Source organism: Ornithorhynchus anatinus, chromosome 8, assembly GCF_004115215.2.
Source record: "Ornithorhynchus anatinus isolate Pmale09 chromosome 8, mOrnAna1.pri.v4, whole genome shotgun sequence".
Taxonomy (NCBI): Eukaryota; Metazoa; Chordata; class Mammalia; order Monotremata; family Ornithorhynchidae; genus Ornithorhynchus; species Ornithorhynchus anatinus.
This window is the reverse complement of record NC_041735.1, coordinates 55,587,190-55,605,854: the sequence shown is the minus strand read 5'-3', so window position 1 is coordinate 55,605,854 and position 18,665 is coordinate 55,587,190. Positions and strand designations below refer to the sequence as shown.

Below are 18,665 nucleotides of genomic sequence, written 5' to 3'. Positions count from 1 at the left end.
AGAAACTGTTACGTACACAAAAGAGCCAAAAACACAATAGACTGAGCTGTGGTTAAGTCTAGGTCCTGCAGCAATAAAAGACATTTGTATTATCCTTACTTCTTTGAATAAATTCAGATGACAGCCCTATTTCATTTCTTCATTCAGTTTGGCGGCCAGATGGCATTAGAATCATTTACTTCACCTTGTTGTGCTTAATTACTACAATCAACACACTATTTTCCAAATTAATCATAACAAAGTAATTTCATTAGTAACACAGCAGGCTGTTGAATTATTAGCATCATAACAGTTTGCAAACAATTAAACTTTATTTGAACCTTAAAAATTTGCAGAGTGGAACATTATTGTAAGATCTAATGGCAATAGAGTACAAATTCGGTGCCGAGCAAATAATCAAGCCAAATGCCGTGTAAAATATGACTTACAATCACCTTTGAAAAAAATTAGCTCTCAAACTGTTTGGAGAAAAACAAATAAAAGCTAAGCAAACATAATGAAAACCAAGCAAATTAGCATATTTCCTAACCCATTCTGCTTAAATTCACATTCGCCATATCGTCTCCTTCTCGAAGAGCGCGCGATATCGTCCGGGAAGCGAAGTTTCTCCGCACCGGTCTACACCGTCCCACCAGGTCCACTTGGGTGGGTTACTTTTACATCCCCAGTTACCTGCCCTTAACCTCCCACAGTTAACCTGTGACAAAGAACAAAGGCGACTGGAGCTGAAGAATAAAGTTCCACTTTATTTTGGCGATGGTGTCTCAACAGGGAGAGCCTTTCTAGCCGGACTTGATATTTCATCAGTTGGTGAAGGACTCCCTCTTCTGGATTAACTGTTGAAAAGGGGAAAGCAATATCCTCCAAAGGTTTTTAATCATAAGTGAAGGGTCTGGCCCAGGTGGGGGAAGGGGTTCAAATGTCCAATGAGCTACGAAAAGCTGCTGCCATCTACCGATAGGCGATTAGAGTGCAAAACCTCTCTGCTAGAAGGCTAAACCAGAAATGTAAAAATCCCAAACCCACTGGCATTGATTGCTACAGTTTAGCAGCTCTCAGCAAAGCCATGAGGAAATTCCCTCTCCTTTCAGCAATTTAGGATTTTAAAATCATCTCGGGGTTGATCCGTCGCACTGAAAGTTCCTCTTCGGGGATAATTTTCACATCTTCCTCCTTGGTTGCAACTAGATCTGTTTAAATTAGAAAAGTGCCAAGGACTTTGAGAAATACTGTGTTTTTGAGAAGTTTAAGATTGAAATATCCATCTCCATTACGGAGGTTTTAGAGAGGTAGGCAGTCTTCGTTTGGGCTTAGTACTTGAAATGGTCATAATTACGAATGAACAAGCATTTCGATTCAAATATCTGGAGACAAGGGGCTGGGGATGAAAATTAGGTCAGGTACAATGGGTGATGGAAATATCTGTTAACGCTTTTCATTTTATGGATTCGGTGTATGCGTATGAGACAGACACAATATACGGAAAACACTTTGGAAAGTAACAGTTTTGAAATGATTTGTGTTCATCTAACTCAATGATTCACTGACTAGGATAAGGTATCTGAAATCAAGGATGTGAAGTGAAGATTTTGAAACCCCATCTGTATCACAAGAGTAATTAAAAGTTCTATAATGTATTAGTTGCTAATGTTTATGGAAAGGGCAATAAGAACAGAATAAAAATAACACACAGATTAGAAAAGAATTTATGTCTGTGGTTTATACTGTCGTTAAACTCACCTGTTGATCCTCAATATTGTAAAAGTCTCCATATGGGCTGGAGATTCAATTAAAAAACAGAGCGGAGGTGGGCTAGGTTTTAAATCAGAAAAACCTTATTTCGAGCAGAAAGTGTGATCGGAATGGAGGCTTTAATGGTTTGAATGAACAAAATGAAAATAATGCTATTGGCACCAACATTTCAGCAGTCCCATTACAGATAACCAGATTGCTTTACTGACAGAATGCTCCGCGTCCTTATTCAGCAACACATCTTGTAAATGCTGACAGTATATTGCCATTTTCAATTCCGGTGTTTTTTTCCTCTTGTGGCCACATTTAACATGATGTAAATTTGCCATTAAAAAGCATAAATTCTTTCGTGATAAAATGTCACCACTGCGTGTAAGATAAATACTAAAATAAATCATTCACAGAGCTTCAGTGCAAACACATTCACTTAGATGTACGGTGTCTGCCTAAAAATTTGTATCATTAAGATAGATTAAATTGAAGTTTCAATGGAATTACACATTACATTCACAAAAATGAACACAGCGTGGATTAATAGGTTTTACCATCCATTGCCACTCTTTGTGAAATGGTGCAGAAGTCGACAACTAAACAAAAAAACAACTGATTCCACTTATGTAAGCCAGATAATAAATAAAAGCCACCTCTAATCCTTATTACGCAAAATAGCAACAGGTATAACTTTTCTTCTTGTGCCTTATTAATATTAATATCTATCATTTAATTTCATATCACGGGAACATAGTAATGAGCAATGGCACACAATGACAGTTAAAGATGAACGATTGAAGGAAAATATTGACGATGCACAGCAAACCAAAGAAAAGAAAGGTTAGATGCTGTCACTCATTTGGCGATGATGATCTTACTAAATCCTCAGCATCTGCTGACTGAGAGCAGACTATTCCCCTTCTGCAGGCAGAAAGAGTGAGCTGCATTTCTCTTTCCTGCTCTTCAGCTGTAACTCTAGGATTTTCCTAATTGGAAAGAAGGAAGTTACGGATTAGCGAAGGACAGATCAATGAATATATCAATATGCGCAGCAAAGATAGGAGCATGATTTTTTTTTTAACTGCCGCAGCAGCCAGGATGGGAAGCTGGCTATTATGAACAGCACTTTGCTTGAATAATCTATTCCAATTTCCCAGAGAAACCCAATAGAGCTTTTTTAATTAAACCAAGAAAAAAATTCATTTTTTGGGTCACAATCTTGTGTTAATAGAACAACTACGAAGGTTTCAAGAAAGGAAAGACTTATAAAACAGGGAAGAGAACATATGAGCCATTAAAGAAGATTGGATTAAAATGTACTTACCCAGGACTCTCAAATATCATACATCTCCATTATGTAGGCTTTAGGCACCAAGCCAATGGTTCCTTTCATTTCTCCTACCCACCAGCCAAATCTATTGTAGTCCTAATTGAAAACAATATGCAATATTAACCTTTAGTCTGGCGTAAATGTAATACAATTTTGAATGCAAGTTCTTGTGGATGTTTTCCCTTTATATAAAGTTTACAAGGGCCTAAAATGAAAATAAAAATACTATTTCTTTCCCCCTTTTTTAAAGCTCTTAAGTATTTGAGAAACACAGCCAAAGTTTAAATTAACTAAAGACTCTAAGCAAATCTGTTATGTTGTCACCTTAATGTTTTTTTCTTTCCCAGGATTTCTCACTACCTGAAAGCACTCGGAAATCAATGTCAAGAACCCAGACATGACAACATACTTCAGGATTCTTTTCCAGCCACACTCCGAATAACCACATGATTTTAAATGGTATTTTGCTCCACTAAGGCATAAGGTACATGAGATATGTATTCTCCTTTATTGACAAAGTCTACCATTGCTTTAGGCATGCTGAATGCTTTGCAAGAGTTTTCTAGATTCTAGCATGCTGTAATGTATCCTTGGCTGACATTTCTTTAGGTGTAGCGATATACAAACAAAATAAAATGAATTTCAAGTTTCAAAAAACAATATCTCCAAAACCAATACTCTGTAAGAGCACTTAGTTCAAAATATTTTTTCAATAAGTTAAATATTTAGAAATCAGTCCCAACAGCAAGTCAATAGATTATGACTGCTCCAACTTCTCCAACTCCCAGATAGATAAATGGGAGTTACAAGTTACAGAGGTGGAGGAAATATGAAAACAAAATCAAATTTGAAATGGATTGTTCATTTGGATAACTATTGAAGAATACACAATTATAAAACCCATGCAATCAGATACAAAATAAGCACCTGAAGGCTATTAACAGGGAGATTATGTGAGAAGTATTAGTAGAGCATAAACCAATAAAACCTCTATCTGTAGGTATAAAAGATGACAAGATTAGTATTTCTTCCTCAGAGGGCTGGTTGCTTAGGAGAGATGGTCAAATAAGTATGTTATCTTTGGGGTTTTTTTCCCAGTATACAGTACTGGTTTTCTATATAGAAATGCATGCAAAGTATTGGAATTTTTTTTAATTGACACATGCATTACTTACTGAGATGACACAGGCCAGCTTTTTGGCTCTGTAGATTGAGGTACTGAATTTAAGCCTAAAAGTTTAAAGATTAATCGATAAAGTGAATCTGAAGTCAGAAACTGAATCTAATTCTATCCTCTATAAAATAATCCATCAGTATCTTTTATTGAGCACTCACTGTGGGCAAATCACTGAACTAAATACTTGATAATATACAGTAGAATACACAGATATGATCCCTGCCCTCCAGGAGTTTACAATTTAATGAGATTAGAATCTCCTAGGCCAATGCTGATTTTCAAAAATCATTATTACCATACTATTAAATTCACTGCATAAGGAACATGGCATATTTTACCATTGATAACCATAATCTTTGCACCTGAAGGACACTGCATCAAGATTTTAATGTTACAAAAATAGGTTTTTGATATTAGAGTTCCCTTTGGTTTAGATTTTGGGCAAAATTAATACAAATAGATGCCACTGTGTATTGAAACTATCCTCCCCTTCCAGGACTCAATCATGTAAAAACCTGAGGATCAGCCCGCCAGAACAGAAAATGACAGGTAAGAAAAGGCACAGACTAAGAGAGATGTGTTTCACTCCATGGGATATGTATTAAATTTTATTATTTAAAGAAGGTAGCTCAACCAATCTGGGCTGAGTTACTTTCTCTCATCACTAGAAACTCCTAGAAAGTTACTGATATGCCTTCTGGCCCAAATTTAGTTCTAGAAATGCTCTCAAATCAAAAGTTCAAATCAGAATTTTAAATTATAGGTTGAACTTTCAAGTTTATGACCAATTTCATTTCAATTTACAAACTCTTGTCTTCAAAGAAGAGGCTCTTATCACACCCAAAATAACAACAACAATGAAAAAACCCAAACCTCACATTCATCACACTGTTTAAGAGATCTGGTAACTAATCACTTCCAAGAAGAGCAGGGTCTACAGAGTCTCATTCTAAAACAGCTAAATGAAACTTCTAAAGCAGAAAACTTGTATACAACAGATGCAAACAAATGCTTTAAAACTAGGCATAGAGAAAAATCAACCTAAAATGCAGATGTTTATATGTTCCTCTTTAGCCAAACATTTTTTTTCAGACTATGCAAAGACACATTTCTTTAAAAATTACATAAATTCTTTTAAAAATTGTTAAAACTGTTGATTTTGAAATGCAAAATTTCCAATTTTTGACATTTAAAAATCTCATTTAATACATCTACGTGAATTCATGAAATAAGATAAAATACAAAATCCACTAAACTAATTGATGAGAATTCACTGAATGGTATATAGACAAGACGACAAACCGAGTGACTTTTATCACTGCTATTCCTTGTATGGTCCTTAAAAGTAACCTGCTTTCCAATGAAAACATACGTAGCTCACACTTTGGAATGAAAATGTTTTCCGGGTACCTGTTCATAAGCGAACAATGATCTAAGACTTGGTCACAGACTTCCACATTAGAGCAAATTCCCCTTGACAAAGAAAAATCCACACTCCTCCTCCTAACTTCTCCCCTTTCCCAAACAAATGCAATTTCTTCAGAATTTTAAATTACTTACAGTGGAAAAATTAGGCAAATGATAAAATGCCGTCTTGAAGTCCACATGCCAATTATTGCTGGGTATTTCTTGTACAGGTATTTTTTTAAAAGGCTTATTGGCAATCAATATAAAATATAAGTGAGAGAAATCAGAGAAGTCATGCTTCTTAGAGTTCTACATAGTTTTAAAAGCAGGCAGGCACACATCATGCTCTGCATAGAGCAGGCAGGATCTCAGGTAAAAGAAAGCCTGCCATCTGGTATCCCTCACTCTATTCAGCTCTTGACATCAACCGAAATGCTAACATAGGCAAGTGACTATACTTCAGGAGGACTGATAAAATAATGAAGAGTCCTTTAATCTACGGGAAACCATTCTAGTCAATTTATAAGAAATATTGCATCCCTTTGTAGGACGTGTAATTATTTTCTATTAATCATGTGCTATAAAGCTACATTATGTGGTTATTCTGTTATCACTAGACAGAGGCCTGCAGTCAGCTTCTGACAATGTTAGGTAATTACTAACACAAAGCTTCTTTTTCCTTGTGTAGTAATGCTATCAAGATTCAGAGGTGCCGTGATGCTTGCTGTATGAAAATAATACTCCAAAGAAATTCAATAACTGCAAAATGAATGGCTTCAAGGCAAAAAATAATGTGATAGTAAAAGGGAAAAAAAAAAGAACAAACCTAACTTGCCCAGTAAACCGAGAAAGTAATCATAAGAGAGTGCTGGGTGTGTGCTACACTACTAACATGTTTTCAATTTTCATCCCGTTAAATCATTTTTACTTCTGTTTTTATTTAGTGGTTGAAATATTAGGTCCCAATTAATATTTATTAAGCTGAAAAGAAAACTGATTGTCTCCTTTTAGGACTATGCTGTACCTTAGAGAAGAAGATTATTACTTAAAAGGAGAAATACTGGTTTTATCCATTTACTAAAATATTAAGTAAATGTTTTCCTGCTGTTCCCTTATGACATAAAGTATCCGTGTGCTGGGATAGTATTATTTCACATTTAAAAAGAACAGACCAACTTCTTAGATACTTTCCAGGCCTAGGATTCCTTGGAGTATGCACCACCCAATTTCCACAAAATTTATGAAAAGAAGAGCTTCCCTATGAGAAATGTGAAATATGAATAAAATTTTAGATTGAGCTTTCATTTAATGTATTAAGGACCATACTGTATGAGAGCAACAGCTCTTCAAATGTTGAATGTATCCTTCCCTCAAGCACCCAGATGTGAGCTGAGCTCATTGTGGGCATGGAATGTGCCCATTTAATGCTGTATTGGACTCTCCCCAGCGCTCAGTATAGTGCTCTGCACACAGCAGCTGCTCTATAAATAGGACTGACTGTCTACAAGCCAGCATTTTGGTAAATTCGACACGATTTGTAAGCCCTCGTGAACATACTTAAGCACAGTTCTTAACCAGATTAATATTATTTTCCACGCTATGGTCTTACCTAAAAATTTGCATTACTATTTTAAAATTCAGATTCATTTAAAAATTATACCAAATATGAATGACAACATAATTTTGCTATGGTTAAATAACCTAGGTAATTTTATATTAAAAGTATCCCATGAGAAGCGGCATGGCCTAGTATAGAGCACGGATCTGGGAGTCGGAAGCACCTAAATAATTGTGGTATTTGTTAAGCACTTAACTAGAACCCAGGACCTTCTGACTCCCAGGCCCGTGCTCTATCCACTAGGCCATGCTGCTTCTCCCAGGTCTTTACACCTTGGTTCTAAACCCAGCTCTGCCACTTGTCTTCTGAATTACCTTGGTCAAGTCACTTCACTTCTCTGTGCTTCGATTCCCTCATCTGTAAAATGAGGGAGCCCTATGCGAGCCATGGACTGTATCCAACCTGATTAGCTTGTATCTATCCCAGCGCTTAGTATTATGTCTGTAACATAGTAAGTGCTTATCAAATACCATTTAAAAAATGAGTCATGACAATCATATACAGTCAAACCGTAACCACTTTAATACAGTCACTCATTCTATCCCGCCTAGATTACTACATCACCCCACTGCTGACCTCCCAACCCCCTGTCTCTCCCCACTCCAGTCCATAATTTGCTCTTCTGGTGCTAACCTTCTCACTGTGCCTCAATCTCACCCGTCTCGCCACAGATCCCTAGCCCACGTCCTGCCTCTGGCCTGGAACGCCCTTCCTCCTCAAATCTGACAGACAATTACTCTCCCCGCCTTCAAAGCCTCAGTGAAGGCACATCTCTTCCAAGAGGCCTTCCCAGGCTAAGCCCCACTTTTCCTTATCTCCCACTCTCTTCTGCATCACCCTTTCTCCCTTCGCTCTCCTGCCTCCCCGCACCAGGCCCACAGCACTTACGTATATATCTGTAATTTTATTTATTTGTATTGATGTCTGTCTCCTTCCAGACTGAGCTCATTATAGGCAGGGAATGTCACTGTTTATTGTTGTTTGTTCTTTCCCAAGTGCTTAGTACAATGTTCTGCACACAGTAAGCACTTAATAAATACGACTGATTGAATGAATGAATATTGTTTATACTGATTCACTAGTTTGATCTTCAGATTGACTGACAGACTGCAAAGAGGTGGAAGATTCTTTGCAAATCAAGTGAGGTACATTCCCTGTACAGGCCAAATTAGACTGTAAGTTTTTTGAAGGTAGGGCCAGTGCTCTGGTTCTGTGGTACTCTCCTGAGCACTTACTAAAGTGCTCGGCGTATAGCAGACACTCAAATACCACTGACTGATTAAATATTCCAAGAAATTACAGGCTTCCCCTATGCTATTAAAAATGTCTTTCTCAGTGCTATAAACAGCATGTGGCATTACCCTTTTGTGGTAGGTAATTTGTGTTAGTATAAATACGAACAAAATGGCAAATCACTGCAGCCTCAATTGGGATGGGTGACCATTATAACTGATCATCAAAAGTCCCATAATGTGAAACAACTGGTCAGTGGTGGACAACTAACAAATTATCAAAAGAAAGTTATGATGTTTCTGCTCAAGCTGGCCCAGACATCCCTTTGTTCGGCCTTAGTGAACACAACCTAAGCTGTGTGGCCTTGGGCAAGTCCCTTCACTTCTCTGGGCTTCAGTTACCTCATCGGTAAAATGGGGATAAAGACTGTGAGCCCTATGCAGGACAGGGTCTGTGTCCAGCCAATTTGTTTGTATCCACCCCTTGTATCCTCTGTGCAGAGCCTGGCACATAGGAAGCACTTAAATACCATAATAATTACTAATTAATAAGCTTACAATTCCTTCCCAGCTAGACATTTAACTTTTACTCAACACTCTAACAAAGCTCGAAGTCTCAAACTACATCTGCCTGGCCTGGACTAGTTGATCACACATTTCGTGATTTCTTCACTGTTGTTATCTGAGGGACAAATTGGCATGCCTCTATACATGCTGACGCACAGCTCTTCTGTCTTCTGTCTACTAAAAATAATTTATTACTTCAAAAAACATCCGGGTAAGAATATGGTCAGTAATTTACTGATGAGTTCAGATGCAGAGATAAGCCAACAGAGAGAATAAATCCAGAAAAGGAGAATATGACAACACGGCTACAGAAGTGAACAGGGCAATGGATACACATTCATCACCAAATCATTGCATTTTGCATATTACTGTTGCAACTGGATAATGTTTCAGCCTAATAAGGTTTCTGGAAAATACGACGACGACTATTTACATTCTGGGCTCTCTTCTCTTGTGCCTCAAAGCTTAGTAAGCATAAGCAAAATTGAAATGTTTGCCAATGAAACAGTTTACATTTTGTAATTTGGCATCTACTTATTAGAATAATATGAAAACGAGCTATGCAAAGACAGTATTTGTATCTTTAAAATGTTTTTACCTTACCTGGAAAATATATATATGTAAGACTACAATTTTCCATGTTAATATACACTTCATTCTAAGGCAACTTTCATGGGAAAAAACCCCAGAAATCCCCACGTTAAATGTGATTATAACTGAATCTGATCTACTAAACCAAAACATGAAGGATGAGAAGGGTAAAAATAAACAATAAACTGAGATGATCTTTAATAAAATATATTAACAAGATTTTGAACTATAAAACATTGAAAAATATAAAGTGTTTGAAGGATTGATTATCTTTTAAAACAAGATAAAAACCAAAGCTATCCATTAATATCAAGTTGTAAGCATTTTGTCAAAAATTCAGTGCGCATTATCAAAAAACCTCCAAGCAAAGTTACAGGTTCTCTTTATAAAGCCAACAGGACTTGGATTTATTATTAGTAAAGTGCAAAGGTTAAAAGTGAGAAAATGCCACAGACACTTTGAAGGAGGGAATAGCTGGGCCAGGGGTCACATGACAGCTGCTAATTGGAAAATGTTAAAAAGGAAAGGGGGGTGGGAAGGGAATCTGCTTACTCTTGAATTTTAAAATGAAATATTTGAATTTTTGCCCCATTATCAATTGCTAGTATTAGTAATTAATGGGCATAGCTCCCAAAACGAGTCCCAAACTTGTTGAGTAAAATCACAAGAAGTAATCCAGCTTTGTTCTCTTAAAATCCCTTCATTCTTCTGCCGGGAAAAATAAAATTAAAAACACTTCACTGGAAAAAGAATTGGTGTCTACTTCAAAGTTAAGTTTCATAAATCTAATAAAGGTAGTCTAATAAAAGCTAGAGTAAGGATTTTCTGCTATTATTCCAAAAGTTGAATGTGCTGAACTACAATGTATGGCCATCTTACTGCTTTATTAATTCACCAAGTAATAAATGCTCTTTTAAGTCCTAAGAATGCTTCCTTTGTTCAACTACTTTGTGCCACACTGAAAGAAAAATGAACAGTTTGACATGGAGTTCTTTAAGCAGGTAAATAAAAAGTTACATTTACTTAGTCATTAGAATAAGCTACTGACAGAAGTTCAGTATTTTAAAGCACCTTTTAAACAGCTCGTTTTATTGTGAAGTTTTGTAATTTTTCAAGAGAACAATTTTCTAAACCTCTACGAATATTTCATCCATCTGTTAAAAATCCATTTTGCTTTGAACTCCGGTTTGCGTTTAATTCAATATCAACAATTTTAAATAATTAATGCCTATAGTTGGTTGAATATCACGAGAAAGTAACCCACTGCTAGAGCCAACGGCAGTCGAATTTATGACACCATTTTGGATCTGCACATTTAGTTGTGATGCTTGCCTTAGCCACTTTCAACCACTAGATGGTGGAAAAAAGTAAAATAAAAAAGCCAAAATTTCATACCACGGTCCCCAAATCCAAATGTTAACCTAAAAAGTTAATAGATATGGAAACAAAGACTTCCAAAAATGCGTGGTACAGTTGACTGCTTTTAACCAAGCCGGTATTCTTAACAACCAAACCTTTCTCACCTCTGTAATGGCCAAGAGACCTTGCAGCCTAAATAAAGTATAAGAACAAAACTGAGCCTTATTCACCCTGTGTTGCTTCTCGAGGTGCTTCAACACATGCTTGGGAAGGGAAAGCTATTCCCCTCTAGCCCCGCTCTTAAACTCTGCTTGAAGCAGACACTTGTCGGTTTCGATCACAAGCAGCAGCGGCTTAGTGGATAGAGCACGGGCCGGGAAGTCAGAAGGACCTCCGTTCTAATCCCTGCTCCGTCACCTGTCTGCTGGGTGACCTTGGGCAAATCATTTCACTTCTCTGGACCTAAATTCCCTCATCTGGAAAATGAGGATTAAAACTGTGAGGTTCAATAAGAAAGGGCCTGGTTTCAACCTGATTTACATGTATCTACCTCCATGCTTAATACAGTATCTGCTCATAGTAAGTGCTTCACATACACCGTTAAAAAAAAAAAGCAGAAAATCACTAGCAAGGCAGCAAAGGTTTTCCACCTCCCTCCAAACTGGTGTAAAGGGAGCATAGCGACACAATCATACTGAGGGCAGAATTGCTGACGGACCATACAGCGTGCCCCACACCAAAACCCTATCTCCAAATATCAGCGAACCTCCAAGCAAGAAAGCTCTTACCATTCCCCTTACCCACTTAAGTACCAATAAACAGCCCCATGTCCACGCTGGACTTAGGACAAGCTGTTTTCTTCCCCTCCAGGTTGGGGAAGAATTGGACCCAACAATAATATCACTTTCTTGGATTGCAGAAGTGCTTTCTTTTCTAATAATTCATTTTGATTTCATTTTACTTATATTTTCATCCTTATAACTTCCCTGTAAAGTGGGGGATGGAAGTGGGAATATTTTTCCCATTTTGCATTTGGGGAGACTATGGAAAAAAGTAATAATAAAAAATAAATAATTGTGGATTTTATTAAACACTTACTATGTGTCAAGCACTGAACTAAGCATGGAAGTAGACACCAGATAATCAGATTGGATACAGTCCCTGTCCTAAATGGGACTCACAGTCTAAGGGGGAGGGAAATGAATATTTAGTCTCCAAGTCACAGATGAGGAAACTAAGGGGTAGAGAAGTTAAGTAACCTGTCCACGGTCACTCAGCAGGCAAGTGGCAGAGCCAAATTTAGAACTCAGAACATCTGATGCCAAAACCTTTGCTTTTTCTACGAGGCTACTCTGATTCTCAAATAAGCATTGGGTCCACCAGCTCACAAAGAGATGGAGGCAGAAGGAGTCTGGGAATCAGATCTCCTAAATTGTGACCCAACAATCTTTAACTAAATGTTTTGGGTTTTTTCCACTGAATAATATTTTGATCTCCAGGACTTCGATTTCATTATACTAATCAAAAATCTTTTCATTCGCATGCACCTGGCTGTTTATGGCACCAACTCAGTCTCATGTTTCTCTGTTTTGCCCAGGAATAGGGGACTAGTTAGGAGAAGGAAAATCAGGGGGAGTGACTGCTGATACGATTTATTCCTGCTTAGAGGAATAGAGGAATTCGACCCTGCTCTAGTTTTCAATGCACTAGGGTACATTCAATATGGAACCCAAATGGTCTATCCTTCAGGCCCACCCAGTGCCGGTGATTCTCTTATCTCGGGGACAACACTGGGTTGGGGCTTGGAATCCTTGGTTCTGTGTCGGATTGGGAGACAAAGAGTCGGAAAACATAGACTATAAACAGGAGCGACAGGGCTTCCCCTCCTTCAGCGCTCCCCTTAGCGTAGGGGAAAGCAAATCTTGGCCAGTTGAGGATCACGTCAGAGGAAGAAGGGAGTTCAGCTCCCGAGAACAAGGGAAGGAGCGTTGCTGTACGGCTGTCACCACCATACCGTGCTCCTGCCACATGAACTCCGAGGGCTGGGTTAAAGCGGGATCCTGCTGTTTTCCTTTCCTTTCGATTCAGCTCTGTAATGGTAAAATTATCCCATATTTGTGTCTTAAAGATGGCCTGGTGATACCAGAAAGTAATGCAGAGCAAAGGAAACATGCAGAATCCTCCCTTTCAACCACCAAAACGGGGGAGAAAGAGAACTAGAAGTTGCTCACCGTGCTCCGAATAATACTTGACTAGCCAGTTGCAAAGACGAAGAGCCTCAAATGGCTCCCTTATCCATAATTAATAATTATGGTGTTTGTTAAGCACTTATTATGTCCCAGGCACAATACTAGGGGAGGGGGGTGGATACAAGTAAATCTAGTTGGAAACAGTCCCTGTCCCACTTGGGACTCAGGGTTTTAATCCCCATTTTACAAATGAAGTAACTGAGGCACAGAGAAGTAAAATGACGTGCCAAGGCCACACAGCAGACAAGGGGTGGAGCTGGGATTAGAACTCATGATCTTCTGTCTCCCAGGCCCGTGCTCTACCAACTACACAACTGACAGCAGCACAATTGTGTTTATTATTGTAATTTTTTTATGTTGTTTTACTTTCTGAATCTTTCCTTGAACATATGCTGCCTTTCTCCTTATTCCTCTTTCCCTTAAAATCATAACCCTTTTGGACCAGAGTCTGTGTCTAATTTATCGTCAACTGTACTCTTCCCCAGCACTTGGTACAGTGCTCTCCATAAAGTAGGTGCTCAATAAATGCTAATTTAAAAAAAGAATGAATGATGAAGGTGAAATGCCAATTGTGAGACACTGGTAAGCATATCATGAAACTGGTTATTTTGTCATTTATCTGGTTTGCAAAAAGGTTAACTGCAAAATGTCATTTGAAGGTCAGTAAAATGCCTCTATGGTTAAATCTTTCGTAGGACAATAAAGACCTGGGTTTGCACCTAAAATATTTTACTGTGGTCATTGCTGTCCAGTTCCATGCATTTACTTAAAAGTAATAATGCAGAGATTTGACTAATTTCAAAAGCATGAGCGGTGGTATTTACTGAGCACTTCATGTGCGTGCAGAACATTATACTAAGCACTTGGGAGAGTAGGAAAAAAAAACCCTCTAGATTTTGAAATTCTGGCAGAGAGCCTGTGTATTCAGGCTCTGATAGAATTATAATGGCACCATAATTAGGCACTTATCCTCTGTACTTTTATGCATACCTAAATGCTATTCTTTAAAGTGACTATATTTGGATGGTACTTATAAAAGATTGAAAAAAAAGGGCAGTTAAATTGATGAAGAAAGATATATATTTCTGAAACTTCAAGATAGCTTCCTAAAGTTTACAAGCTAAATGGCAACATCTTGTGTCACTAGTTTTTACTAAAAGCAAAACTGTCAGCTTGATCTACCACTTAAATCTTGGTGTAACTTCTTGGGCTGTTCAAATAGGCCTGAACTACTCAAAGAATGGCAAAAAGGTAGAGGGAGATGAAATGGCATGCCTTTGTGTCAAGTGGGATTAATATTCAAGAGTTATTCCAAATCCCATTCATAGAGTACTACGGGACTTGCTACTTCTCCAAATTATCTTCCGGAACTTAATGCACTATAACTACGACCACTATTTGAGATTTATGATTTAGGCAGTTTTTTCTACAAAGAATTTGATGTGCTTTCACATGACCTGAGATTTCTTCTCACGCATTAGGGCAGGAGTATGAGCTCAGCTCTGTCAAAGTACATGGGGCAATTCATCACTACGTTCTAGTTGGGAAAAACCTCTGTCCCACCCAACTCGATGGAGCTGGCCTTATATACCCTTCAAAATCAGGGGGAATTGGAAAGAGCACGGGCTTTGGAGTCAGAGGTCATGGGTTTGAATCCCGGCTCTGCCACTTGTCAGCTGTGTGACTTTGGGCAAGTCACTTAACTTCTCGGTGCCTCAGTTACCTCATCTGTAAAATGGGGATAAAGACTGTGAGCCCCACGTGGGACAACTTGATTCCCCTGTGTCTACCCCAGCGCTTAGAACAGTGCTCGGCACATAGTAAGCACTTAACAAAATACCAACATTACATATATCTGCAAAACATCCCAGGAAAAAGAGATGGGAAAACGACATAGTATTCTCATTTTACAGTTGGAGAAGTTTGAGTAACTGAGACATATACCTGACCTGTACCGGGTCTAGACAGTAAGCTCATTGTGGGCAGGGAATGTGTCCATTTCTTGTTGTATTGCACTCCCTCAAGTGCTTAGTACAGTGCTCTGCGCACAGTAAGCGCTCAATAAATACAATCGAATGGTACACTGAGAGCTAGAAGCCAGATCTTCTGACACACCTCCTCCTCCTCCGCCCCCCAATCTAATCCTCTAGCCATTAAGTTACACCATGTGCCTGAGGGCAGATGTTTCTGAAGAGTATAATTAATATTTTCAGGAAGCCTGGGAAAAGTTTGACATTCAATATAAGCAGGGATGCACGACCACATCCTTAAGAGGAAATCTTACGTTGCCATTTTCTTTACAAAGGGACTGTGGTAAGATTCAAGGAAAAAAAAATCACCTGGATCTGTCAGAATAAAAAAGCATCGATTCTAAATTGTCGGAACACCCACGGTATTTACACAAAGATGAAAAACTTGTTCTATAAACAAAGTGCTTCCAGTAGTGAATGGCACACCAAATCAGAATCAACACAGAGAAGAATAAAAAGGAAGAGGAAAGAAAAACATAATAAATAACATAGTACCTTACAATGTTAACTTTCACATAAGTACATTGTTTCTGAGTAAGCCAGTGAGTGGACGTTAGCCAAGATCTGAAGTGATAGGTAAACACACTTTTAAGTCGATTCCTGTTATCTGATTGTGTTTAAAATATGATTATATTACACTTGACAAAATAATCTATTATTGTGAACTTCTGATTGTTAACTAGGATCTAAGAGAATGCTGATGGATCTTTATTTTCCATATTATATAACCAAGTAAGGAGGCCTGGATTATTTTCTTGCAGTCACCAATTCTCAGGAGCCTACCTTGCTGAGAATGTAGATAACGTCACCCCGTTTAAATGACAACTCATCAGGAACAGCTCCAGTGCAGTCCCACAAACCTTGGTAGAAATTAGCATAATCAGTGTTTTTATCTCCTGGAAAGATGAAAAGAATGGGAACATGAGTAAAACCTTCCACTGGGCAGTACCTCATTTCCATTAATCCATCAGTTACAAAAGCTCCAAAGCAAATCATTAAATATTTTAAAAATATCGTGTAGTTCTGATCTGCTCCCAAAGTCATCCGGCAACTTCCACTAAAGAATAAATCAACTTCTCACTTTACATCCTCATTAAGATTTTTTTTTTAATTGGTCCACCTTCGGACTTGTAAAATCTTTTCTTTCCTTTCTGGTGATTGGTTCTAAAACATAGTTATTAGAGATCCCTGTCCAACAGGCATCTGCCTTAATATAAAACAAGCCACGTTTGCATCTTGCCTTGAAGAAGATAAACACGCTTCACTCTTTAATGAGCCATATTGGTGAGAGGTGACTAACAATAATTTATGAACCACCCATCCCCAGAATTTAAGTCTAAAATGCTTCAGAGACAAAAATAAATCAAAATCCTACCCAATGGGAGTGAAAAATAAAATAATAAAAAAGCCAGGTTAAAAAGAGGGACAAAGGGGAAACAATGAGCAAATATTCTTATCCATTTCTCTAGGAGTCATCCATCTCCTCCCTCTCCCCTCCCACTTTCTTCTCTGAAGAATCCTGTGCACCGATTCTATGATTGCTTTTACTCAAATATTAAGGCGACTTCGAAACTACAATTGCTGAAGTTGCATCTTTCAAAATATTTTTGTCAGCTTCAGTTTAGGACATTAAGCTCTGTATAAACATGTAACATACACGAGAGTTATAAGCTCATCCTTCTAAAGGCATAAGCACAATGGATGCGATGTGTTCAAACTGCCATACAGACCATTAACTGATTGATTATTTAGCGCTCTTTGCTCGGTAATACCGCAATAACAGAGTAATAAATGCTTTGTCATAGGCTTACTCTACAATGAACATCTCTTGAAACACTGCAGAGTTAAACACACTGGATGCTTTTGTTATGCTCAAAACTGCTTCCTGTTTTTAATTTCATGATAACTGAGTGACGATGAGTTAACTCAAAAAGAATGTAAGCAAGACCAATAAGATGTCCGATCGCCATCACGTATACAATAACCAGACAGTATACAATAACCAGACAATAACCAATAACCATTCCAACCATCATAGGAATGTCATCTTTTCATTTTAATAGGATAAATATCAGAGACATATGCTGGAGCAAGGCTGTCATTTTAGTGCTGTCATATGATTCTCGAACAGCAGGCTCACAGACATTTCCAACATAGATCCGGCTTATTTGCATGTCATTAGCATGTCAGACCATTATGTGGAGTTTACCATTTAGTCGCAAGGGGTTAAGTTTGTTGTGTCATTAAAGAAAATCTGTGTTAAAAGAGCCCAAAGCTGAGGAGCAGTTAAATAGCTTGCCATTCGACTGCCTAAGATGTGGGGAAGTCATTTTTCCCTTTTCCATTATTCTTTTGGAAAATAAATGAAGGATAATGTCCCCCTTGCGCAAACGCACCTTCAAGAAAGAAGTTTGTTTACGTGGTTTGATAACAATGCAAAAATGGGCTCAATTGTATTTAATAATAATAATGTTGGTATCCGTTAAGCGCTTACTATGTGCAGAGCACTGTTCTAAGCGCTGGGGTAGATACAGGGTAATCAGGTTGTCCCACGTGAGGCTCACAGTCTTAATCCCCATTTTGCAGATGAGGGAAGTGAGGCACAGAGAAGTTAAATGACTCGCCCACAGTCAGCTGCCAAGTGGCAGAGCTGGGATTCGAACTCATGACCTCTGACTCCCAAGCCTGTGCTCTATCCACTGATCCACGCTGCTTCTCTGTCTCTGTGTTAAAGTTTGAGTCATCATCATTGAAACCTGCAGGAATGTGCATCAGCTTGGGAACCCAAGCCAGGACTAAGAAGGTATAGCAGCGTGGCTCAGTGGAAAGAGCATGGGCTTCGGAGTCAGAGGTCATGGGTTCGACTCCCGGCTCTGCCACTTGTCAGCTGTGTGACTGTGGGCAAGTCACTTAACTTCTCTGGGCCTCAGTTACCTCATCTGTAAAATGGGGATTAAGTCTGTGAGCCTCACGTGGGACAACCTGATGACCCTGTATCTACCCCAGTGCTTAGAACAGTGCTCTGCACATAGTAAGCGCTTAACAAATACCAACATTATTATTATTATTATTATTATTATTATTCACCCCTTTCTCTTTTTATTCATTCTATTCAGTAGGATTTATCCCCCCCAACTTCGATGAGCCGACACAAGAGGGCGCTCAGGCTGGCCTGACCATCACTCCAAAACATTGTCATTTTTTTAATTACTTTGTAATAAAGTGGTTGATTTCTTTTAAAACCACTTTTTTAGACAAACAGCAATTTAGGCTCTGCAACATCCTCATGGGTCAAATGTTGGGCCTTATGCAGTTTGTCAGTGTCAGTTTAAACGACAAGGAATTAGATCAAGTAAAAAGAG

General features: G+C 38.3%; 1 protein-coding gene across 2 annotated transcripts in view; it reads right to left on the bottom strand.

Annotated features, from left to right (window-relative positions):
- Window positions 1-289: 289 nt before the first annotated feature.
- The window catches only part of SKAP2 (src kinase associated phosphoprotein 2), a 196,753-nt gene continuing 178,377 nt past the window's right edge, over window positions 290-18,665 (bottom strand). The window contains exons 11-13 of one of the 2 annotated variants that reach the window (XM_007667348.4): window positions 16,087-16,199; window positions 3,068-3,169; window positions 290-2,729 (exon numbers count right to left, since the gene is read on the bottom strand). In XM_007667348.4, coding sequence (XP_007665538.2) covers window positions 3,077-3,169; window positions 16,087-16,199 — 206 coding nt within the window. In that variant the 3' untranslated portion in view covers window positions 290-2,729; window positions 3,068-3,076. Of the gene's footprint in view, window positions 2,730-3,067; window positions 3,170-4,248; window positions 4,304-16,086; window positions 16,200-18,665 lie in introns of those variants that run through there. The other variant, XM_016227361.3, reaches the window with a different exon arrangement.